Source organism: Camelus ferus, chromosome 11, assembly GCF_009834535.1.
Source record: "Camelus ferus isolate YT-003-E chromosome 11, BCGSAC_Cfer_1.0, whole genome shotgun sequence".
NCBI classification, from domain to species: Eukaryota; Metazoa; Chordata; class Mammalia; order Artiodactyla; family Camelidae; genus Camelus; species Camelus ferus.
This window is the reverse complement of record NC_045706.1, coordinates 68,702,260-68,727,841: the sequence shown is the minus strand read 5'-3', so window position 1 is coordinate 68,727,841 and position 25,582 is coordinate 68,702,260. Positions and strand designations below refer to the sequence as shown.

Sequence of the window (25,582 nt, the reverse complement as noted above, 5' to 3'; positions counted from 1 at the left end):
TTAATTCGTGGTATCTGTGTATAAAGTGACAGTTTCCATCCATCCACAGGATCCTGAAAGTTCTTGGTGTACTGAATCTGTTTTCTGTTGGCTTACAATTTTAGAGATGTCACATTTCCATGACGCATTTGCTGTAGTTTCCCCCTTAATCTCTCCACCAAGATGTTTTAATTCTCTAAGCAAGTTCTTAAATACCCTAAGGAAGCCCAAAGTAAAGAAGTCTGAACTTCAGAATTTCAATTCATCAAATTTTTTTAACCTTTTGGCTGCTTTTTTTTCTTTTTTTTTTTTTTTTTTTGAAGAGTGATTTGTTTATTTATTGGGTTTTGTGGGGGGAGGTAAATTAGGTTTATTTATTTCTTTATTATTAGAGGAGGTACTGGGGATTGAACCCAGGACCTCGTGCTTGCTAAGCTTGTGCTCTGCCACTGAGCTATACCCTCCCTGCTCTTTCGGCTTTATTTTTAAATGGGTCATTCACATCTGTACTTGGTTGCTGGGCATTGATGTACACTTGTGCCAGGTGATTACAGAGACTGGAGAGGGAGAGAGCAGTTTCAGCAAGGCGGGTAAAAACGTGTGATGCCCCTTTTCGGTCCTAAAACTCGAAGAGCCGGGCGGAGCCCGGCGTGGGTGTGAGTGGCAGACGTGCCGCACGTGCAGCTGCGTCTGTCCTGGCGGCCGGGTGCAGGGACACGTGGCAGCGCAGGGTCACGCTGGGGCCTGTGTGGCAGGAGCTGCGGTCCCGGGAGGAGGAGCTGATGCGCGCCGCGCTGCAGCAGAAGTCGCAGGAGGAGCAGCTCAAGCGGCGGGAGCAGCAGCTGGCCGAGCGCGAGATCCACGTGCTGGAGCGTGAGCTGAACATCCTGATCTTCCAGCTGAACCAGGAGAAGCCCAAGGTCAAGAAGAGGAAGGGCAAGTTCAAGAGGAGTCGCCTCAAGCTCAAGGACGGACGTCGGATCAGCTTACCCTCAGGTACGAGTCTGTCCTCTTGTCCTCTGGGGTTTGCGCAGTTGTCCCTTTGGTCCTGCTGCTCCGTGGCATCAGAACTGGGGGAGTGGGATTTGAAAGCGTCAAGTGAATGTCTTCATCGCCTGCTTCAGCCCATGGTCTTCACGGGAGGACCTCGTGAGCTGTCACGTGTGAAACAGCCCAGGGGGTGCATCGCAGGGCAGCTCTCAGCATACTCTCCTGTCAATGCAGTAATGAATTTGCTCCTTTTGCAGTCAAAGCAGAATTCCCTTTTAGCTAATTGCACTGAGCCTTTTCAGCTGCCAAGGCGTTGTGAAAGTCCAGAACAACGGAACCGTCACTGTTCCGTCACTGTGTTGATCTTTCCCACGGGATGCTCTGCAGTCACCTGGGGCCCTGAGATTGCCGTTTGTACCTGCCACAGAGTGTATCCAGGACTAAAGTTATGTACCTGCTTTCAGCTGAGGGTCTAGACTCCTCCAGGTATAAAAGCTAACCAGTAATTTTAAGGAAGCTTTTAAAAATATCTTTAAGCAGGGGAGAGTACAACTCAGTGGTAGAGCACATACTTAGCATGCACAAGGTCCTGCATTCAATCCCCAGTACCTCCTCTATAAATAAAGAAATAAACCTGATTACCTCACTCCCCCCCCCCACACACACACACAAATAAATAAATAAAAATAAAAATATCTTTAGGATATTGTGCCAATAGCATAAAAGGGTTATAATATGTTAGGAGAAACAAAACATAGTAGAAAATAGCCAACGTGTCAGTTCATGAAATTAACTTCTTTAATGTTACAGTTTATACTTTGCTTAAGATAAAGCCAACCCTCCACCCCCACCCCAACACACACACACACTTTCTGCGGTTCTTCCTAACAGCAGGGAAGAAGGAGACAGAGCAGGAGCACTTGTATAGAATGTGCAGTAAATATCTGTATACCTGCGTCTGCCTGTCTCTGTCCCTCTATATGTGTATCTCTTTGTGGGTTCTAGTGTCTTTCTGAGATGTTTGTTAATGGTGTGGAAATTCGATTTACGTAACAATAACGACAGTTTTGTTTTATATAAAGTATGTATAAACTGCCCTCTAAAAACGTTTACTACAAAATTGTGGAAGCCTTGCAGCATCCTATGACTTTTTAGGTTATTTGCCGAAGTCTTCAGTTGATCAGAAAATTGCTGATGTGGGGTAACCAGGAGTACACAATACACATCAGTTATTATTTGGTTTGGTGAGGTCAAAACAGGCTGTGAGTCTTTATTCATTTTACCTTCAACCTCTCTGGGAACAAAAAAAGTCCTTTTCCAGATTCTCTTGTAATGCCGAAGTGTAGCTTAAAGGAGCACTTGCTGGGCTGTCAGATATCACTTAAAATCTTCTGATTTGTGATGAGGCTTCCACTTTAAAGTATAGACGATAGAACTATCTCAGGATCCCTGAGGTTCTTCTTTTCACACGTTACTTGGCTAACACCCTGCATCTACTCAGCGCAAACTGAATATATCTGACTCTTTTTGCTACATTTGTATCATTCCTGGATTGTGCTATTTGGCTTTTCTTTTTCAGAGAATAGAGGGGACATTTTCCTTACACACATATTTACCTTGTGCCATTTAATAAAAGATTCTAATTAAAACTTAACCAAAACCATCTACCGCTGTAATCCTTAGCCATTTTGAAGAAATGGAAAAGCAGCTTCTGTAATTTAGTGTGGCAGTTCCCCCTTCTGCCCACAAGATGGTGCTGCATCATGTGACTCTGGTTCCACCCTGGAAATGCTTTTTCTTACTAGAATTCCCCAGCTCTCCATCCTCCCCAACACACAGTTTACTTGCACAATATCCCAAAGTAGGACACACATCCAAAAATCTAAAGAAAAGAACGATAACCATAAAAATAATTGTTTTTCTCCTTAAGGAATCTTGCTCAGCAGAGAAAGCAGTTACTGTTCCAGATAGAAAATTCTTTGAGTTGCCAGCTTTGTGTACTATTTAATGGTACATTATCGAGGAAGAAGTATCTGCTAGGTAATAGATTGAAGGGTGGTGATACTTTCCTTCCAACATACCATGTTATTTGAACCCCTTTTGAAGGACTTTTTTCCTATGTGTAACTAGCTGAGAGAATTTCTTGGGAACGTACTTGAGACTCCTACAAACTGGCCCTTAATCTTTACGCCTGTAGATCTTTCAAAAATGTGTAATTAAGTGTGAATGGTTACCTAGGTATTGTAATTTTGTCCTGCAGAACCATCGACGGTAGCTTTTAATCTTACAGCTATTTACAGCTCTGGTGACTTAATGCTAGAAAACTCAAATGTAATTATTCCTGTTGGCAGTCTTTCATGCATAGCCACCAAATAAGGAAGATACATGCTCATAAAATGAGACAGCATAATCTAAGAGTCTGTAAATTACACTTTGTGCATTCTTGGAATTTTTGAGGGGGGGGATTTGTAAAAAGAAAAAGAATTACCGTGATAGATATTTTTATATTGTGACGACTTACATCACTCCCTCTGTATTATGTTTATTTTGAACCACAGGTGTGTTTTTAGAACACATAAGGCAAGATAAAGAGGTTTTCAAGCTTTTGGAAACATGAATATTGCCAGTGAAAATACAAGTGCAGGTTTTTCTCAGAAGCCTGTGGATCACGTTATCATCTGTGTTGGGCAGGCACCCTGAGAACACGTCTGGCAAGGAGCCCAGAGAAAAGCTGGACATCGGTCAGGGCCCCAGACCAGCTGAGACTCAGTGTTCCCAAATGTGTGGCTGGGACGGAACAACCTTTGCCTGCTTCACAGGGACAAGGTTGATGATAAAGAAGATTGTATTTATGTTCAGTGCACAAAGGGTGCCTCTTCTCCACCCCGCCCCCAAGGGAAAGTATTTAGCCTTTGTCAGAAGACCAGAAGCACTCTGAATCTTAGGTGTGTTGACATCCAGCCTGTGTCTCTGGGACTGGCCCTCGGCCTTGCAGACCTCCTGTGCTGGTTCCCTGACCAGGGCCAGGCCTCTCTTCCTCTGTGGTTTGTTCCCTGTGATTTGCCCGTCAGACGCCGTGACCACGCTCTGAGTTACTGTTCTGAGCTCGCCTGCCTTCTGCTCTGGGCTGGAGGCTCCTCTTGCTGTAAAGGCTCTCGAAGGACGTACTTCCGTTGGGTTAGAACAGATCACAGGACTAGTTGAACCTTGGCAAAGCCCCTCAGTCTAAATGTTTTTTCTTTCCCTGCCTCCTCCCACTTCCCCCAGTTCAGTGAGTCATCTGTCCTGATGCACTGTCTCCTTACATCCGTTCTTCCGTTCTCCTAAACTGCTCTGCCTGGTCCAATGTTTCATGATTACTTATACAGTAGATGGAAGAGCCTCCCATCTGGTACTTCATTTCCATTTGCTTTGTCTTCCAAACCATCCTCTTCCCTGCTGTCTGTTTCTCAGCAATCAACTCTAAACACCAGTTCAATAAGCCTGTGGCAGAATCTTGCACGCTTTTCTCATTCAGCGAACCCTTGAGGACCTCTCATGTCCCAAGAACCAAGGGGTTACAATAAAATAAACATGATCCCTGCCCTCATGTCACTTGTCATCCAAAACAGGAAACAGTCATTCAGCCAAATTACTAAGCATCGTTCACGTGCAAGGCACTGAGCCAGTTTGGAGGGGACACAGCACTGATGGTGACTGGCAGCCCCTCCCATACAGGGCTGATGTTGTATGGTTGTGGAAGGTGGACCGGAAGTTAATAATCAAACAGATACTAATTTTTTTGCTGTAATTATTAACAACTGTAAAGGAAAACTCATATGACAGTGATTAGCAGAGAGATGCCACCTGGTCTAAGAAGCGCATAGGCAGCTTCTTCAGGAAGTAATATTTAAATTGAAACTTGAAAGAGGAATTTACCAAATACAAGGGGAAGGAAAAGCAGGCAGGGAGCACATGAGAAGAAAGCTTGGTTTCTTCTAGAAATTGAAAAAGACCAATAAAGGAGGGTATAGCTCAGTGGTAGAGTGCGTGCTTAGCATGCATGAGGTCCTGGGTTCACTCCCTAGAACCTCCATTAAAAACAAACAAAAAAACAAACCTAATTACCCCCCCAAATATAAATAAATAAAATAAAAATGCATTTTAGAAAGAGAAAAAAGGCCAGTGTGGCTTGACTACGCCCCCAGGCCAGATCCAGCCTCCCGCCTGTTTTGGGTAGCCACCAAGCTAAGATCGATTTGTATATGTTTAAATACATGAAAAGGTTTCTGACACACGGACGTTGCATGAGATGTAAAGGGCAGCATCCGTAATAAGAGTTGTGTCGGAACACACTCCCTTCTGCATTTCTATCAAGGCTTGCTCACTCCATCAGCAGATCTGAGTTCTGGTGACAGAGACCAGATGGCCCACAGAACCTAGAATGTTTGCTGTGTGGCACTTCTTGGGGAGAAGTTTGCTGACCACTGGTCTAGACCATGGCGAGTGATGGGGGGGCGGGGGGGCAGGGCAAAAGGAGGCTGGAGTGGCACAGAGCCCGGACTCAGATTTGCAGGGGGTGACAGAGCGGGTTATGATTTTGACCTGTAATTACGCATTATGAGAAGCCTTTAAAGGACTTTTAGCAGGGGAATGACAGTCAGGCATGCATTTTTTAAAATGCATCTGGCTGCTGTGAGATAGACCTCTGCTGTGAGATAGATCTCAAACAGAGATACCTGCACTGAACAAGGGCTTGTAGCAGCCTCTGCGTGAACGGATGGTGGCAGTGCAGGTGGAGAGAACACAAAATATCAGCCGTGTGTGTTGAACACTTATCATGTCCTGGGCCCTGTACTAAGTGTTTTCTGTACTTCTTTGTATGTAGTTTTTCCTAGCTGTCCTGTGAAGTAGGAATAACAAATTTTTTTTCCATTTTTGTAAATGAAGATGCTGTGAGTTAAAGAAATGAAGTTACTTTCCCAAAATTCATATGGCAAGTAAGTGGTAAACTGGAATTCAAATCTGGAGTTTGCTAACTCCAGAACCTAGAATATAAATTTCTCACCTATAACTCTAAGAAAAATATGTAACAGGAATTACAAGATACTTTGTGTTTGATTGGAATTGGGGCAGGCAGTCAGGGAAAAGACAATACGAAGAAAAATTTTCACTTTTCTAGCATGAGTAATTGGATAGCTGTCTTGCCTACCAAATTCCAGCTCCTCATTTCAAATAGCAGGTGGTTCTTTAAAGTTCTTTAAAGTGTAATTTTCCAAAAGGTAATTTATAGCTCTCTTGCAAAAGTGAAAGGAACATGTGTCAAAGATTTTATTCAACTTATTAATTAACGAGGGAACCAGTTAAAGTTGGTTCACGTTGAGAATTTGAGGAGCTAAGTATTTATGGGCAATTTAATCATGGAATGTTGGGATTAGATTTCTAGGTTAAATACAAACCTGGTTAGTGACCAAGTGTGGCAATAAATGTAACCTTTGGGATTTTCTTTTATGCCAGACAGAAATTATTTGCATCACCACCAGACAAAATCTGTAAGTTAACCTCTGCCCCCACTGAGTTGTAAAAATAGCCCAGACAATAGAAAATCAATCAGAGGTTAAGCTCAGCACGGCACTGAAAAAACACCCAGTAATTTCTTTTACCTGCATCTAAGTTTTTGATAATTTTTCTGACAGCTTACAAAGTTTTCCTAGACCCTTTCCTCTTCCCTCTGGAAATACTACTTTTCTTCCATAGTTCCTGGCATCTCTCTGGCATTACAGCTACCCGGTGTTACAGTTAGGTGATAGTAACCATCATTTGTAGGTACCTTGACCACAAAATGCTTTTAACTGTAGGTAGGGGGCAGTTTCCCTTGACCCTGGCTGGGTCTGAAAATTAAACTGACAAAAGACAGATCAGCCAGGGAAAAATATAAAAATGTATTTAATGTAAGTTTGTGTGACACGGGAGCCTGAAAAGTAAATGAAGACCCAAAGAAACAGACCTGAGCATTTCCATGCTGGGTTGACGTGGAGGTGGACAGTTGTGTAGAAATGTGACAGGTTAAGGAGGAGATGTCAGGGCGGGTAGCGTGTCCTGAGCCCCACGTAACGTACATTTTCTGTTTTAATCACCATAGCGATGCTGGGAGGTGTCTGTTGTTCTGTACAACAGCCACAAAGACCAGCTTAGAGAGGCTCCTGACTGGTTTGAGGTCCCTAGTTTGTTAGTGACAGACCCAGGACTCATGTCACCCAGGGTGTCCCCTATTTCAGTTTTGTTTTCAACTCTGCGGGACTGAATGAGGGGAACCCTTTCTTCCCAGCAGACTAAGTCTCCTGGCGCTCAGCAATATTCATTTCCTTATGAGTGTGTGTCTCACTGTGCTCAACACAGCATGACTCTGAGCCATTATTTCAGGACTTGAACCCCAAAGGGAAGACAAGCAAGGCTCTGGCCTCTTCATTCTGACTGCCTGGCAGTCTCTGCTTTTCCTGCCTTGTGCGGAAGACCTGGCTGGGAAAATAAACTAAACCCTTGGGATCTCAGTTCTCATTGTTTTCCTGCATCCAACAGATTTCCAGCACAAAATAACGGTGCAGGCCTCCCCGACCTTGGACAAACGGAGGAGCCTGAACAGCGGTAGCTCCAGCCCGCCCAGCAGCCCCACCGTGATTCCCCGACTCCGGGCCATACAGCGTAAGCCTTCTCCCCGTGTAGGGACGCTGGGCACCTGTCACCGGTGACTTGGGGTCAACTTAAGGAGACTTTTAAAAAAATGTTTATTAAAGTGTAGTTGATTTATAAGGTTAGTTTCAGGTGTACAGCAAAGTGATTCAGTTCAGTTATATATATATACATATATATTGTTTTTATGGCTGGTTCTAAGCATGGGATATTTACTACATGTTATAACTATTTGGAAAACAAAATTTGGTCTTACGTTCCTTGGTCTCATTTTCTTGTTTTCACAATAACTGATTTTCAGGTTCTATGCAATCGGTGATGTAAGCAGGCCACAGAGCAGAAAGGGAAATATCTTTTTATTTTTTAATTGAAGTACAGTCAGTTACAATGTGTCCATTTCTGGTGTACAAGCACAGTGTCCCAGTCATACATATACATACATATATTTTTTTTCATATTCTTTTTCATTAAGGGTTATTACAAGGTATTGAATATAATTCCCTGTGTTATACAGGGAAGAAATTTGATGGTTTTTTAAATCTATTTTTATATATAGTGGCTAACATCTACAAATCTCAAACTCCCAAAATTATCCCTTCCCACCCTCTTTCGCCCAGTAACCATAAGATTGTTTACTATGTCTGTGAGTCTGTTTTTATTTTTAGGTGAGTTCATTAGTGTCCTCTTTTTCCTATTTTTTTTTCTTTTTTTTAGATTCCACATATGAGTGATATCATATGGTATTTTTCTTTCTCTTTCTGGCTTCCTTCATTTAGAATGACAATCTCTAGGTCCATCCATGATGCTGCAAATAGCATTATTTTATTCCTTTTTATGGCTGAGTAGTATTCCATTATTTAGATATACCACAACTTCTTGTATATAGTGCTGCTATGTACATTGGGGTGCATGTATCTTTTCGAATTAGAGTTCCCTCCGGATATATGCCTAAGAGTGGGATTGCTGTATCATATGGTGAGTCTATTTTCAGTCTTTTGAGAAATCTCCATACTGTTTTCCATAATGGCTGCACCAAACTACTTTCCCACCAGCAGCGTAGGAGGGTTCCTTTTTCTCCACAGCCTCTCTAGTATTTATCATTTGTGGACTTTTGAACGATGACCATTCTGACTGTTGTGAAGTGATACCTCATTGTAGTTTTTATTTGTATTTCTCTGATAATTAGTGAGAAGGGGAAGTAATATCTTGAGGCATTTGGTTAAACACTCGCGTGCAAAATGTGCATAACCTAATTATATCAGTTGCATATTTATGGATATTTTGAAAAATGGAATCAGGATTTCAGGGTTTCTTCCATTAGTTTCATTGTTTGGTAAAGAAAAAAAAAATAGTTTGTTTTTGGACATTTGGTTTTAATTGGCTCTGGATTGACCAACCTAATACAGACGGTCTCCCGCTCACAGATGGTTTGACTCAGGGCTTTTTGACTTTATGATGGTACAAAAGTGATACACATTCAGTAGAAACCACGCTTCGAATTTTGAATTTTGATCTTTTCCTGGGCGAGTGACACGCAGCCTCATCTCATGATGAGCATCATCTCAGCCTCATGATGCTGGGCGGTGAGCCTCAGCTCCTGGTCAGCCCCGCTATGTCAGGGGAAGCAGCCAATACACTTACCACCATTCTGGACCTGGACAAACATTCTGTTTTTCACTTTCGGTACAGTATTCTGTAAATTACATGGGATATTCAAGTTTATTTTAAAACAGGCTTTGCATTGTTTGATTTTGTCCAACTGTAGACTAATGTAAGTGTTCTAAGCATGTTTAGGGCAGGCAAGACGAAGCCATGATGTTCAATAGGCCGATGTATTACATACTTTCTCAACTTACGATATTTTCAGCTTACGAGGGGTCATTGGGACGTAACCCCGCTGTAAGTTGAGGAAGATCTGTACTTCAAAATACCACATAGTGTTTTGGTTTTTGAAAATCTTCAGCCTGGTGGAGAAAAACACATATGCTACTTCATCTGACATCCTCACACTGTGAGAGTTTCAGTTAGACCCTGAATCAGAGTTTGAGTGGAATGAGACATAACTTGATTTTGTTCAAAGGTGAATCCATATGAACCCCAAAAGTAGTCTCAGCAAAAGGAGAATGTGTTTAATATGTATGTATGTGAGTAATCTGATAGTCAGTGGAAGTTGCCATATTAAATAACATACATCCTCTCTTTTCTTCACCAAACTTACCTTTCTGCACTTACTATCTTTATTTGGAGGGGTAAAATCCAAGAGAATATTTTCTGTAATCAAGCCTGCAATCAGTTTCTTTTTTATTTTCTTTTGCTAATGAAAACCTTGGCACCAGAAGAAAAACAAATTTTTTTAAAGCTCCCAGGATACCAGTCTCTTTCTCATTCATCTAAATAAATGTATAATCCTAGAACACAAAGTGTGACCGTTTTATGATACCTAATTTGTCTTTCCGAGAATGCGTTTTTCATAAAGCCATGCTTGGCACTTTGCCTTTGCCCAGAAGGAGTAAGGGCTTAATTAAAGGAATAGAGAAGAGAATGAAGGCTTGTCTCACATCTCTGGTCAAGGGACCAGGCAGAGAGAAGGCATGACACCTCTGGTCTTGCCAAGCTGTTTCTCTACCTCTTTCCTCTTGTCTTTACATTGTTGGGGTTTTTTTTGTTGTTTTTTGTTGTTGTTGTTGTTGGTATTTTAAGACTTAATTTTTTTAGAGCAGTTCCTAGGCTGATATCAAAATTGGAAGGAAGGTACAGAGATTTTCTCATATACCCCCCTCCCACACATACACAACCTCCCCCACTGTCAACATCCGGCATCACCGTGGGATATTCGTTACAGTTCGTTATAATATGATACACTGAGACATCACCGTTATCACCCAAGATCCATCCTTCACCCTGGGCTTCTCTCTTGGTGTTGTACGTTCTGGGCTTGGACAGTTGTACAACAACATGTATCTACCGCTGTGGTATCATACAGTGTAGTTTCACTGCCCCGAATATCCCCTGTGCGCCACCCTCAGCCCCTGGTCCTTTCACTGTCTCCATGGCTTTGCCTTTTCCAGAATGTCAGATACCACGTAGCCTTTTCAGATTGGCTTCTTTCACTTACTGACGCATTTAAATTCCTTTTTGTCTTTTCATGGCTTAATGACTCATTTCCTTTTTTTTTCTTAAATGGAGAGACTGGGGATTGAACCCAGGACCTCTTGCAAACCAAGCATACACTGGGCTATACCCTCCCCGCAACTCATTTCCTTTTAATGTGGAATAATATTCCATTGTCTGAATGTACCACGGTTTATTTATCCATTCTCCTACTGAAGGACATCTTGGTTGTTTCCAAGTTACAGATTTGGTAGTAATGAAGTTTCTTGTGTGGACCTAAGTTTTCAAGTCCTTTGGATAAGCACCAAGGAGTGGGAATACCTGATAAGACTGTATGATAAGAGTGTGTTTAGTTTTGCAGGAACGGCAAGGCTGTCTTCCGAAGTGTCTGCCCCATTTTGCATCCCCACCAACAAGGAATGAGGGTTCCTGTGTCACAGTCCTCAGTTGTGAACACCAGCCTCACGCAGTGGGGACGCTGTACCTGGATCAGCCTGGCCAGGCCCGGGATTTGTACTAGTGACATTGAATACTTTGGGGATTTCAAATACATTCTAACCCTGTGGCATGACATGCAGCCGGCTCAGGGAACACCCCTACTTCCCCCAGGCAGCCGGGTCCCCAGCGTTCATTCTCTGCAGTAACAGGTGAAAACATTTGAATCCGCATATTCCAGCAGGATCCACCCTCCATACAGGACTGTTCATGCTTTTGAACATGAATTGGGTACTCTTCTCTCCCACCCCAGGTACCCCCAGTGGTTTACTCCAGTCTTTGTTTCTGTCTCCTCTGGTCCCCAGCTTGCATCACTGCCCTGTGGTTCTCACAGTCCAGTTCAACGTGGCAGCTGAGAGCATGGAGTCTGGAGCCACACCGTCTGGGATCAAATCTAGGCTCTGGCCCCCCTGCACTGTGACTGTGCACAGTTCCTAACCTTACCAGGCCTCAGATTCCATTTCTGTAAAAACGGGATGATCATAGTTTAAAAGAGTCAAATAATGAGCAGAAGACCCAAACAGACATTTCTCCAGTGAAGACACACAGAGGGCCAACAGGCACATGAAAAGATGCTCAGTATCGCTAATTATCAGAGAAATGCAGATCAAAACTACAATGAGGTATCACCTCACACTGGTCAAAATGGCCATCTTAAAATTAAGTCCACAAATGATAAATGCTGGAGAGGGTGTGGGATGTAATCTGGTGCAGCCACTATGGGAAATGGTATGGAGATTCCTTAAAAAAATAAAAATAGAGTTACCCTATGATCCAGCAATCCCACTCCTGGGCATATATCCAGAGAAAACTCTTTAATTTGAAAAGATACATGCACCCCAATATTCATAGCAGCACTATTTACAGTAGCCAAGACATGGAAACAATCTAAATGTCCATCAACAGATGACCAGATAAAGAAGATGTGTGGTATATTTATACAGTGGAATATTACTCACCCATAAAAAAGAATAAAATAATGCCATTTGCAGCAACATGGATGACAACCTAGAGATTGTCATACTAAATGAAGTAACTCAGACAGAGAAAGATAAATATATGATTTCAATGATATGTGGAATCTAAAAAAAATGACACAAATGAACTTATTTACAAAACAGAAGCAAACTTACAGACATAAAAAACAAACTTACGGTTACCAAAGAGGATGGGGTTGTGGGGGAGGGATAAATTAGAAGTTTGGGATTAGCAGATGCAAACTATTATGTACAAAATAGATAAACAAGGACCTACTGTATAGAACAGGGAACTATATTCAATAGCTTATAATAACCTATAATGGAAAAGAATAGATATATATACATATATATTCTGTCCAAGCCCACAACGTACAACACATATATATATGTGTGTGTGTGTGTTTGTATAGCTGAATCACTATGCTGTACACCAGAAACTAACAGAACACTGTACATCAACCATACTTCAATAAGAAAATTAAAAACCAAAGGGTCCAATGCATACAAAGCACTTAGAACAGTGTCCGGCACCTGGTCAGAGCTCTGTGTGTTGACAGTTGTTACGATCATCATCTTTTTTATTCTGGCTCTGAAGCTCTTTGTGGACTTGAGGTCCCTCCCTGGTGTCTGCCTTTTATAGCATCAGCATGTAGGCATTGAGGATTTTGCCTCTCGGAGGGAGTCAGGATCCATGCAAATGCGCATCTGACCCAGGGGAATGGACCCTTTCAACCCTGAGTCGTAGATGTTGTCTGGCCCATTTCCCCTGGACCAGCGATGGGCAGACATGAGTCAACTCGAGTGAGAAAAATTGGTCATGAAAGCAGTGGAAGAAGGAAAAAAAGCCCTGACACTGAAGGAAGGGTAACTTTATGTATTGAGAAAGATGGGAGTCATTTCAGAGAAACTGAACAGAAAAAAACTCCCCCAAAGATTGTGGGAAGAATACCAGCGTAAAGGGCCTTACAGTACACGCTTGACTTTGGATAAAAATGTGGTATTTCGCCATCATGCCAAGAATCAGTGTCTGCTAGAGAGGGCACCACCTGATATTTCCACCAAGTATTTTCTTACTACTTTTCTTATTATAACGTCCTCTGGTTTACTCTAATAATGGTATTATGATGTCATGTCACGTTTAGTGCACACTTCTGTTTGAGAATAAGAAACGATAAGGGGGGAGGGGATAGCTCAGTGGTAGAGCGCATGCTCAGCATGCATGAGGTCGTGGGTTCAATCCCTAGTCCCTCCGCTTAAACGAATAGATAAACAAACAAACAAACCTAATTACCTTCCCCCCCCCAAAAAAAAAAACAAAAGAAAAAAGAAGAAGAAGAAGAAAGAAAGAAATAATAGAATTCACTTATCATCCGAGAATTTCAAGTTTCCAGGCACATCCTGTGGTTGATGTCTTTGGGCCAAGCGCACCTTTTCCCCTGTTGCTGAGCTGAATCAGATGGAGGCAAAGCCAGTCACACTGCCTTCCGTTATTTCAGCAACTTGCTGCCATTGTCCCTCCTTGACGTGTTTCCAATAACAGAGTGTCGTGATGCATGGTAAACTTAGATCACTTAGTTTTCCAAAGAGACGGAGGATATGAGCTGGACACGTCGCTCACCCTGCCCCATCCCACCCTGCCCTACGTACCGGTCTGCGTAGCAAACAAACACTAAGAAACCTCTGCGGACTAAACGCAGCCATGACAGGTCAGAGATGGACAGGAGAGGTCAAAACAGTAAACACGCTGCACCAAGGCAGAGATCTTGCGGTCCAGCCCTAGCACTGTTCTGGCAGCAGTGAGCAACCACAGAGCAGTACCAGTTCAACAGATGTGGGAACAAAGGAGGAAACAGGAGCACCAGGCTAGAGGGGAGGGAGGAGGCAGAAGAGCAAACGCTAACGCTGGCTCTGGGCCGGCGGCAGGTGCACGAAGCAGGGAGATGAACTCAGGGCACGTAGTCCCCAGCGGAAAGCCTCTCCCGCTCACTCTGCTCCTCTCACGGACGTGAGCATTGCTGACCCATTCCTCCCGAATTCGACTGTAAGACTCTTAATAAAAAAGTGCACAGCTGATTCAAGATCACCACACACACGTGCATATACATGTGTGCATACAAACACACGGACACATATATACATGTATTTTTACATGTGGAAAATACTGGAACACACAAGCATCACCCATAATGCCTCTGATTTTAAAAAATGATATAAAGAAGTTAAATTTCCCACTTTTATCTAAGCAATCCTCTCCCTCAAAGGTAGACACTTTTATTAAAAAGTTTATATCCACATTAATTATCTTCTGTTTGTGTGTGTATACTTGTATGCATAAGCAATTTTTGATGAAAGTAGGTTATATGTAATATAAACATTATAGATCATTTCTCCCACCTCACTTTTTATGGATTTTCTTATCCACCCTGTAGATACGTCATAATGTTTGGTCGTGTTCGTAGCAGGTCTGTGTTACGGGGTGGTTTTCTAAGTGTGCAGAAATGATACCCACTCTCCCCACTGATTTCCAAGTCAATTGTAAGTGCACAGAGAGGCTTGAGGGACGGCTTACACACGTGTCACTGACACATGGGTGTTAAACATGGATGTAAACCTCCCAGGAAGCAATGAAATACGGCAAGAAGTGGGGGATTTGAAATATATTCAGATTTTAAAGGGTAATTGTAGCCCAGCAGTTGTGACAGCTAATGAAAAATTGGCTTAACTTATAATTTTAAAATACACCTGTGTTCCTTAGGTTCAGAACTTTGATTTGGTTGAGAAATTAGGTACTAAATTTCTTGTAAGTTAAATGTTCAGTTTGACTTTTTCCCTCAGTAAAATGAAATCCTAACTGTTGCATAATGTTAAATACATAGATAAATGATCGGGTCTTTGCTGCTAATTTACCTTGAATTTATACCTTTTAATTTACTCTACTTCTCCTGTTATTTATGATTAGAGAAAGAAGCTGGCCATCTGCTGGGGCGAAAGACATCATTTCTTCATTGTTTTCATGTTTCTTGATTGTTTACATGTTTTAAGTAAGATAGTTTCACAACTGACCTGATTCACTTTGACTTAAAAAAATTTTAATTGGTTCATGAGTGATGGTCTCTGTTTAGTGACTTCAGATGAAAGCAATAAAACTTGGGGAAGGAACACAGTTTGTCGACAAGAAGAATTTGAAGATGTGAAAAGGAATTTCAAGAAAAAGGGTTGTACCTGGGGACCAAATTCAATACAAATGAAAGAAAGAACCGATTGCAAAGAAAGGTATGTGTGTGACATCCGGTGTCATTCCAGTGTGTGCTGTGACAGAGAACAGTGCCTTTGAAATATTGCATTGGCCAGAGTTAGCTTTTAGAAAGCAATTAGAATAATACCGAGGTACCTGAATATTAATTTAATTTCTAGGATGAGTTTTTCACACTAAATTATTATTTAGTTAAACAGTTAAAAAAATTCTCTGATACATCGCCTGTCTCACATTAAGTTTTTATTTGTACTTTGTTTGCTCTTTAAAACACAGGGTACAAATACATTCTCCTTACTACCCTAAAATACTATTGTCATATATTCACCAAAACCTAATTTGTGTGTCGTGTGGTTCTGTTATATCAAAATAAACATTTTTCTCTTGTAGAATGAGGCCTCTCTCAGATGGCAACAGTCCTTGGTCAACTATCTTAATAAAGAACCAGACAGCCATGCCGTTGGCATCATTATTTGTGGACCAGCCAGGTAAATGTGCTTCGGGAAGTGGCATCTGTTTGAGTTGGACTTAGCACCTGAGTGTCCCGGAACTTTTGCTTAAATACCTGTTGCTCAGGTAACACAGGGAAGGTTAGCGGCACTCCATATACCGAGTAGTAGCCTTGCTGGACTAAGCTCAGAATTATTTTCTGTCCGCTAAGTCTTTGTGGCGGAAAATAATTAGGTTCCACATTACTTATTAGGAATTTGCAGCCTCTTTTCTTTACTAGAAAAGTTGATGTGATTAATTATCTAGAATCAAATTAATTTAGTATAAGAGATAGTAAATAAAAAAAAAAGGCACCCTGAAATTCTGCTGCGATTAAGGGGTGGTCTTCGGGCTGTATTCCCAGCCCTCGGCATGATGAAGTCTTGTCAAGGAGGTTAGCTCTGGAAAACTCCTGCTGGAGAGTATGACGTTGGAATCTGTTTAATCTAAAGGAATCATAATTGTTTCCAGTACTCAGTATTCCTCTTCAATGTTAAGATAATAAAAGGTTGAAGAGATATGGAAATGGTTGGAAAATGTCAACGATTGTCATCACCAAAGAAAAGAAAACTGAACTTTCTCCTTGGCAATTTAAGACAGTCCTTTGATAACTGTGGCCAAATGAAAGCTGTTTTAGCAAAACACGCCGTAAACTTCTTGAATTTGGTATCGGTGCTATGCTCAGTTTTACAAGCACCTTATCACGTACTGTCCATTCTTAGTTTTCTTCTGTGTCATCGTGAGCGTGTGGTTTCAGTGTAAATATCTCCGTTAGCACACTCAGGTACACCAAGACAGCTGCTCTGTAACTCCCGGGTAACTGCTGCCTGCTGTCAGATTTCTCATTATATTCTGACTCTTTCTTGCTCTAAGGGCAAGAAATTCTCCTCTCATCAACCAAGATTCATTGTCAAACGTCGTTGGTCAAACAAACAACAAATACTAGCGATAAAACTTCCCCTAACGCAGGGATCCCTAAAACGCAGACGGCTGGGCGTCACCCTTGAACTTCTGACTCCACAGTCTGGAGGGGACTAAGAATGCACGTTTCTCCAAGTTTGCAGACTCCGAGGACCACCGATCTCTGCAGGCGAGATGTAGCAGCAGGGCCCGGCATTGTCATTAGGTCAGGAAAGGGCACATTTTGTCCAGGGTAGCCCCATGCCTCTGGATGTGAGGGTGCCTTTCTGTATCGTGATGACTTTTTCTATTCCCCGTGCCCATGCAGGACAGGAAACAGCCGAGGGTTTGCTTGTCGGTTCCCCTGCAGGGGGCCTGAGCTGTAGCTCCCTGGACGCCCCTTCCTTCGGGTCCTCCTGGATGAACCGTTTGCTGAACTGGAGAGGACTCCTTGTGTTTTGATCTAGAATATGTATTTATTAGATTTCAGCTTTGTTTCACAGTATAGTTTAAATGGTTGTTTTCTTACTGTAAAATGGTGCTACCGTGTGTGTCTGTACCTCTGTTCAGGTGTTTCTGAAGAGCCAAAACCTGCCCCTGATGGACTGGAACCCAGAAAACCAAAGCAGATAAAATCACCCAGTCAAGCCTGCATTGATCTACCTCTTTGGAAGGAAGGCCAGAGAGAGAATCCAGTGGAACCCGAGAGCCGGGAGGAAGGAACCCCCGGGAGCCCTGCCACTGGCACCCCTCAGGGGACCCCTCCAAACAGCCTGAGCAGATGCCCCCCGAGGAAGAAAACGGAGTATGCCCTGTACAGCTGCACCGTGCTGCTGGCGTCAGTGGCCCTGGGCCTGGACCTCAGAGAGCTTCAAAAAACACGGGCTGGGGAGGAACCGCTGCCCAAAGAGGAAAGGAAGAGGCGGGAGGGAATCTTCCAGCGGGCGCCTAAGTCCCGCAGCCCCACCAGCCCGCCCAGCAGGCTGCCAGGCACGGGCGAGGGGGCCGGCAGCTGCCCCTCGCTGCCCCCGTCCAGCGCCCTGGGCCTCCTGGCCGTGCCTTCTCTCTCCACCAAGTGCTTGCTGCAGACTGATGGCGAAGACTCGTTCGAGGGCAGCGCACACATCCCTCGTGACCCCGAGATGCGCACTCCAGATCTTTGCCCAGCCTTCGGAGGGAGGGGTCCAGAGCCAACCTCTGTGCCAAGACTGGAGGCCAATCGTGGTGTGTGGGAGAACCTGCCTCCTTCCTTCCTAGAGCCCACACATGGGGATGTGCCTTCTTCTGCCTCTTCAAAGGAAAGAGCAGTGCGTCATCGACGGACCAGGTCTGATGGAAGTGCCTTTCAGACCTCAGGTAGGCTGCACCAGTGGGTGAGAGGACGAAACACCACTGTAGAGACTAGAATGTAAAACTGTATGAATTTTTGACTTTATCTTTTCCAAGTGAGGATGTTTACAAGTTTGCTTTCACTGTTCACGTAGATCTTCGAATTTTACCCTACTCTTTTATTTGACTTTAAGTAACTACCATTTGGATTCTGGGAAAAGTATAATTAAACTTCAGTAAACTAAATACATAATAGCATATTAAAAGAGAAAGGGCAGGTGGAGAGTAACTGCCCCAAGCCCCTTGTGGGAGGAAGACACTGGCCCAAATCTGAACCAGTCAGTAATTAGTGGGAGAGCTGGCACTAAAACTGATTGTCTAACCTCCCCCTGGGTATGGTGTCTTCTGCACAGTTTATGTTGAGATTGAGTTTAGGGAGGTGTAAAACTCAAATGGGCACTCAGTGCTATGTGGGAGTTGACTATTACACCTTTTATACATAATTACCACTACCTCAGATGTATATCATGAGGGTTAAGTGAGATACTGTATATGAAAAATGCATTTTAGATTGTAAAATGCTACGCTAGGATTGGTTATAAAGTATATTAAAACTGAATCTGCTTTAATTTGCTTTACCTTTTCCTTTATCTCTTCAGGTACTATACCTCAACAAGATTTTTTTTTTTTCGTATTATTGTTCATTGTCTTTAGATGAATTGGCTTATTGCTCTTTTATGATGCAGTAAAGGATCAGTAATTTGTAATTGCACATGTGAAATCCTATCTCAACAATCCCATAAGAAACCACTCTTTTTTTAAATTTGAAGCCAATAATTATTTGCTAGAGTGGGAAGAAGTCAGTTCTCAGAACAAAAAAAAGAGAAGCTATAAAATTAAAAACATAACTGCTTTCTTATTTTCAGTAATTTTCTCAAGTCATCGTCTGAAAGTGAAATTTAGTCATATTCACCATCATTTTTTAAAGCCTTTAGTCCAGTCTAATCCATTTCAAAATCCATCCTGTTTATAAAACAATTCCAGTGATCATTGTCCTAAGCAGTCTTTCCAACCTTGTAGTACTTTTTCATAAAAACAAACGTTATATCCTGACAGTTTGAAAGATAAGGTTTGTGTTTGGGTTCCTTTGCTGACGCTCACGTTAAGGTGGGTACCCAAGGGAGGTCAGCCTGGGTTGTTTGCCTTGACGTCCGTCGTTTTAGACGGCCCTGCCTTTCTAATCACACGCTGTCTTTGCCCTCCCGACCAGCTGGTGTCGCTCTCCTCTCAGCCCCCGGAGCCTCTGAACTGCCCCCTGAGTGGGTTTGGGGGATGCACCCCTCCCCCTCTGGTCCTCGCAGTGACCTGCCAAGTGAGGTCCCGCCTGAAAAACAAAGAGCTGTCCACGTGCTGCCCCTGCCGCACCCGCCCGCCCCCCGAGAAGCTGGGTCAACGCCCCGCCGGCCTCCCCGCCTCCGCCCGCGCAGGCCGGCCCCGGGGTGGGCGGCCCAGGACCAGCCTCCGCCCGCCCCCTCGGCGCCAAGGACAGAAGCGAGCCGCGCGTGCCTTCCTTACTGGGCGCCGCCGCGGAAGGCCAGCGCGGGGGCCGCACGGTGCCCCTGTGCAGGCCGAGGGGCGGAGCCAGCCGGCCGTCTCTGCAGCAACTGGAGAAAGAATTTCTGTCTTAAGTGCCTTAGGTTGTTCAGGCATTTCTTTGTTTTGTTTTTTGTTGTTTTTTTTTTTTTAAGGTGAATGAATGAGAGCAATGTGTCTCCCTTTGAACTGTTTCACGCTGCTGTGTTCTCAAAGCTGTGGCCATGTTACTGAACTAGTGATGGACGTCTGACTTCTCCCAAAACATGCGTGATGGCTGTGGGCGCCTGCTGTGTGCTTTGTCCACTGGACTCCTACCTAGTAACTTGAAATACAAACAACACGCACCTGTAAAACAAGAAACGTGCAACAATGTCAAACTACGTTTAAGCGCAATTTTCATGCTTTGTTCCCATTTCTTAGTACACGCAGAAATTGGGATGAGTGTGTGTTTCTCCTTCCTTCCTGTCTCCTTCCTTTTCTCGTCTTCTATCTTCCTTTCCCTTCTTTTCTTTCTTCTTTTCTTCATTTCTTTCATTTCATTCTCTCTCTCTCTCTCTTTTTTTTTTTTTTTTTTTTTGTTATTTGTGCAACAAAAAGCCAAGGATAATGTGATACTATTAATAAGTAAAGGTGTCTATTTTTTTTAATTTGATGACTGGAATATTCAGTCCTGTTTACTATCTAAATTCAGCAGTAGACTTATAATGCATAAATGTATCCAGATCTCACCTAAAATATGCAATATTTCTCTCGTTGAGAAAATTTTGCTGAATGTAACTTGTAAAACAAGTTTTACTGAATGTAACTTATAACAATGTTGCCCATTAGAACTCCGAAATAGATTTTTTACAAATGCGTCATTGACGTTTGACTCAGACCCTACTATGCAGCTGCGAGGGGATAATCCGTAGGTTCTGCCTGTAGAAAGGGTCTTCCTTCATCAGGACCCACTGATTTGGCTTTTCCTTTTGCCAGGGAGTTTTTCAAAATTAATTGATGCACACTTCATGTATCATGAACATTCACATCATTTAATTTTATTTTTCTCTTTACGTGCATAATTATCCCAATAATCTCAAAAGCAATCAGAAAGAAACACTGCAAAGTCAGGAAACAGCAGTACTGTTAGAATGTAAGTATATTAAAATCGTTATTTCACATTTCATTTAATTGTGCATAAATGTTAGATATCTCTTGGGTGAAGTAAACTGATATAGTAGGATGGAGAAATACAGATTATTTTCAGATGTGAATTTATCAAATGAATCTTTGGATAGCAGATCAGGTTTATAAATGATTTTAAATTATTTGATGAATCACTTTTATAAAGCATACAGATATAATACAATATAGACTACTGAGTTCTTAAGCTGCTGAAATGGCAATCCAGGAGCTTGGTGAATTTGCTTGGGTTTCTTTTGTTAAATCTGTTACACTTCTATCACTAGAATACGGTTGCTCTAATGATAGACAACAACTTTAAATTTTTCTATACAATGAGAAACATTAATTGCAAACATTAAACATTACTTGATATTTCGTTTAAAATTTTACCTTGGTTAAGGTTTACTGAATAACTGAAAGGTCAATGATTTAAATTAAATCAGATATGACAAAATATCTACCTATAGTAGACTTTTAAAGGAGGAAAATTATATTATTTGGCCATTTTGAAACATCTTAGTCATCTAACAAGTATTCCTCAGCGAATGATGGACAGGGCATGAAAGAATTCTATCAGTATAAGGGCTTTTTGCCCTAAGGAAAACAATCTCGTGTTTAAGATTCTTGCAGCAAAACCTCAGGTACATTTTGTTGTGTTATTATCCATTCTGTGATTTGGCTTCACCTTTGGGTGGTGGTTGAATTACATAACGGAGATTTGGTTTCCTCAGAATTTGATCACATTTGCAGCTCTGGTTAGCTACATTATATTCAGTCATTTGGGGCATGTAACTTCCAACTATAAGTAGAGGAAATATGTGCCTAAGATAATGCGTGAAATACAAAATGTAGAAACTGTGTTTTCAGTTTTGCTTCTACCAAAACATCGTGTGTGTGGTGTGAGGGCTGTGTGTGTGGGGTGTGTGTGTGTGTGTGGTGTGTGTGTGTGCGCGTGTGTGTGGCGTGAGGGTGGGGGAGTGATGGGTGGCCATCTGCCTTGTCCCTCTGCTCTGTACCTGTTCCTGTTCAGCTTTATTTTAGTCACTCTATATTATGATGAATTTAGAAATGAAGATATATTGAAAAGATAATTGTGATATGAGGACTCAATCTCATGTATTATTGCAAATAGTTATTTTTTGCTGAGATCTACTGTACATGTCGTGATTTTCTCTGTGTATTAGTATACTTGGCGGAATCTGGTTATTTATTTTCTTACAGGCTTAACAGCTCGCTGAAAGGTAAATTAAGCTGATTACTATTAGCCAACAATTCAGGTGCTCCCACTGCAGAGATTCAAGGCCTGGGCCTGATATGCTGTATTATGAAGCTTTGTGACTGGAAAAGATGTTTACATATGTTGTCTATTTTTTTAATAAACTTTTTTTATAGCTAGTCTGTTTGCTCAGTGGCTTTGATCTGCTCTTGGTGATATGTGGCTGTCATTTGGAAAGGTCTGTTTTGTTTTCAGTAAGGAAAAATGTGTTGATAAAGATTATTAATAAGCAGGCATTAACCTGCTAAATTCATTAAACTGAAGGACCATTAAATGGGTCATAGGATTAAATATTTGTTTAAAATAACTAAATATTTTATTTAAAATGTTGTTTGGTTTACACGTGCATTGAAAATGTGCATTTCACTGTGAGAATTTCACAACAACATCTTCTCAGAAGGCACATTTTGTCAGAGTGCATGACTATATGAACTAAATCTCTGTTGATGCTACAGGATTGTGATTCATGAAATGTGTTCATTATTAACTGCATTTAAATCAGAAGAATTTCAAAAACCACCACCATCTGGTGATTCTTGGTAAGTGATAAAAACTTGGGTGAATTAGGAAAGTAGATGACTGCATTTGATGCCAACAGGCAACGCCCTGTCGTGTGAGAGGGAGAAAAATTTAACACCCACAGTGTATCTGCTGAATGTTAAGGACCCTCTGAGGTGCCTTTATGACACCTCCTGTCATTCTCTTTAATAAAGTTTGTGAGGTTAGTAGTAGTAACCCTGTGTCATTAGATATGAAACGGGCACAGAGAAATTTGATAAATTTCCAAAGACCCACCATCACTTACCTGTTCACATCTGTTGTAATTGTACCCATAGTGTAGAAGATGAAGACATCTGAAGGGTGACTTTGTAAATGGAATCCAAAGCTAAGGTAGTTTTAAATCACTCATCAAAAAGTTCAAGATTCTACAAATAGATGAGTACTTACTTAAAAGCAAAGCTAACAATGGTTAATACAGTGAGATACTTCCTAGGTAAGCGTAAGATGAAATAGAAAACACTAAAACTTGCGCAGCTAATCAATCAACTCATGAGAAAAGGACTATTCTGTTCGATGGGTTTATAAATATGGTGAACTTACCTAAGAACTGCAAAATGATATAAAATAATTGGGCTTAAGCTGTCTGTACTCTTCTGAAAAGGCCAACATGCTAGACACAGTGAAAGATGAAGCCTTTGTGAATCAAACAATGTAATAAGGACCATACAGTGGAGCAAAAATTAGCTTTTGTTTTTTAGCAAAAACAGGCAAGTTGAATTAAGGAGCTTCCATATGCTGACAAACTCATTACGTGGCTGCTGTGATAGTCACTGGGAAAGACAAAAGGAATTTCATGATAAGCAAGAGAGACACCACCTGTATACTTGGCCTCATGCTTTTGAAAATCTAGTAAGAAAGACATTGAACGAGAAACTGAGAAGGGCCGGCTTTGAGGGCTTATGGCTTGGGCTTCATGCTCAGAACATCCCTGAGCTTGATTTTAATGCTTTGCTAAGACCATCTTGAAATCCTTAAGAAGTCGTGAAGAGGGGCCCCTCGTTTTGGTTTTGGTTTTGGTTTTGGTTTTGGTTTGGTTTTTTGTTTTTTGGCACTGAGCCCCCAAAATTATGTGTCTAAGCCTGACAATGAGTGAAATGAGTGTTATAAAAGGTGAAGTAGTTGCTGCTTGGGATCCAATCCAGGGGATTCAGAGCAGGCAGCCCAGGAAGCTGGGACCCCTGCTGGGTGAGAGGTGCTCCCTGCAGAGTCACGGGCTTGTGGAAAGTCCTGCAGGCATTTTTCTCTCGCTGCTTCCCAGCTTTCCTCTTCGCCTTGAAGCATTTTTACCATGTGTCATGGTGTGGCTCTCCTTGCATTTGTCCTACTTGGAGTTTGTTTAATTTCTTGGATGTGTAGATTGTTTTCAGCCATAATTTCTTCAAATATTTCTTTTCTGCCCCTTTTGCTCTCTCCTGGTACTCTCATCACACATATATTTGTGTACTTAGTGGTGTCCCACATTCCTCTGGGGCTCTGTTCATTGTTATTCATTCTTTTCTCTTTATTTTTTTTTCAGATTATGTCATCTGTATTGATTTCTCTTCAAATCCTCTCATCTTTCTTCAGCTCAAATCTACTGTCAAGCCCCTCTAGTGACCTTTTTTCATTTTAGTCATTGTATTTTCAACTCCATAGTTTCCATTTGATTCCTTTTTATAATTTTTATCTCTTTATTGATATTGGATGAGACATCATCATCAAACCTCCCTTTACTTAAAAAAAATTTATTTACTTATTTTGGTGGGGGGAAGGGAGGTAATTAGGTCTATCTAGTTACTTACTTTTGGAGGAGGTTCTGGGGATTGAACCCAGGACTAGCACCCCATGTATGCTAAGCATATACTCTACCACTGAGCTATACCCTCCCCCTATACCTTCCTTTACTTCTTTAAGTATGTTTATCTTAATTCGTAAAACATATGTATAATGGCAGCTTTGAAGTCTGTTAAATCTGAAATCTGGACCCTTCCACAGGCCATCTCTACTGCCTCCTTTCTCGTCACACTTCGCTGTTTCTTTGTATGTCTCATTTTCTGTTGAAAGCTGGACATTTTAGGTAATACATGGTGGTAACTGTGGATAACGATTCGTCTCCCCTTCTCTCCAGGTTTTATTTTTGTTGTTGTTTGCTTGTTGGTTGGTTTAGTGATTTGGCTAGACCGTTTTAGTGAGAGCCCTTCCCCGCTCAGTGTGGAGCCTTTCTGTGCACACAGCTGCCCTGGATGGCACAGCTTTAGCATAGCTCTCTTAGACTTCCTCTTCCTATGATCTCTCTGTTGAGTTGTCTGCTTCACTTGGTATCACACCCTGCTGTTAGGCTTCAATAATTGCTGGCTGATGGCTCTATTTTTCTATTATGCCCTTGGGCATAAACTGGTCCACAGCCTATTCCTATTCATCTCAGACAGGGGCAGTTTGGAGGCCAGACTTTAAGGCCTGTTCTGACTCCAGGTGTGCTCTTGTTAGCTGCCTCTTCGCTGGTTCTCTCCGGTGAACCAGCTTGGTTTGGCTTGTTGCTCCTCAGAGGGGCCGTGGTTTGGGGAGTGTTCGTGAACTTTCCCGCACTGTTTCAAGTAACCTCAGTTCCTTTAGGGGGACGTTTGTAGCTCTATTCTCATGTAACACCTCTTGCCCTGGGCAGACTATCTGAGCCATATTCGGTGCTGGGCAGAGTGGTAACTTGCGTCCCTTGCTAGGGAGAGCCTCCACCCTCCAGTCACTTAGGAAGCCAGCATTCTCACTGGCGTGGAGCCTCCCCTGGATGGAGACAGGGAGCCCTGGACCTCGCAG

At 42.2% G+C, this 25,582-nt stretch overlaps 1 protein-coding gene across 2 annotated transcripts in view; it reads left to right on the top strand.

The window, feature by feature from the left end:
* Nucleotides 1-22,350, top strand: part of MAP3K21 (mitogen-activated protein kinase kinase kinase 21) — a 60,144-nt gene extending 37,794 nt beyond the window's left edge. The window contains exons 5-10 of one of the 2 annotated variants that reach the window (XM_032491810.1): nt 735-975; nt 7,528-7,650; nt 15,347-15,497; nt 15,868-15,965; nt 17,437-18,222; nt 19,466-22,350. In XM_032491810.1, the coding sequence (XP_032347701.1) occupies nt 735-975; nt 7,528-7,650; nt 15,347-15,497; nt 15,868-15,965; nt 17,437-18,222; nt 19,466-19,947 (1,881 nt within the window). In that variant the 3' untranslated portion in view covers nt 19,948-22,350. The remainder of the gene's footprint in view (nt 1-734; nt 976-7,527; nt 7,651-15,346; nt 15,498-15,867; nt 15,966-17,436; nt 18,223-19,465) is intronic. The other variant, XM_032491811.1, reaches the window with a different exon arrangement.
* The last annotated feature ends 3,232 nt before the right edge of the window (nt 22,351-25,582 follow it).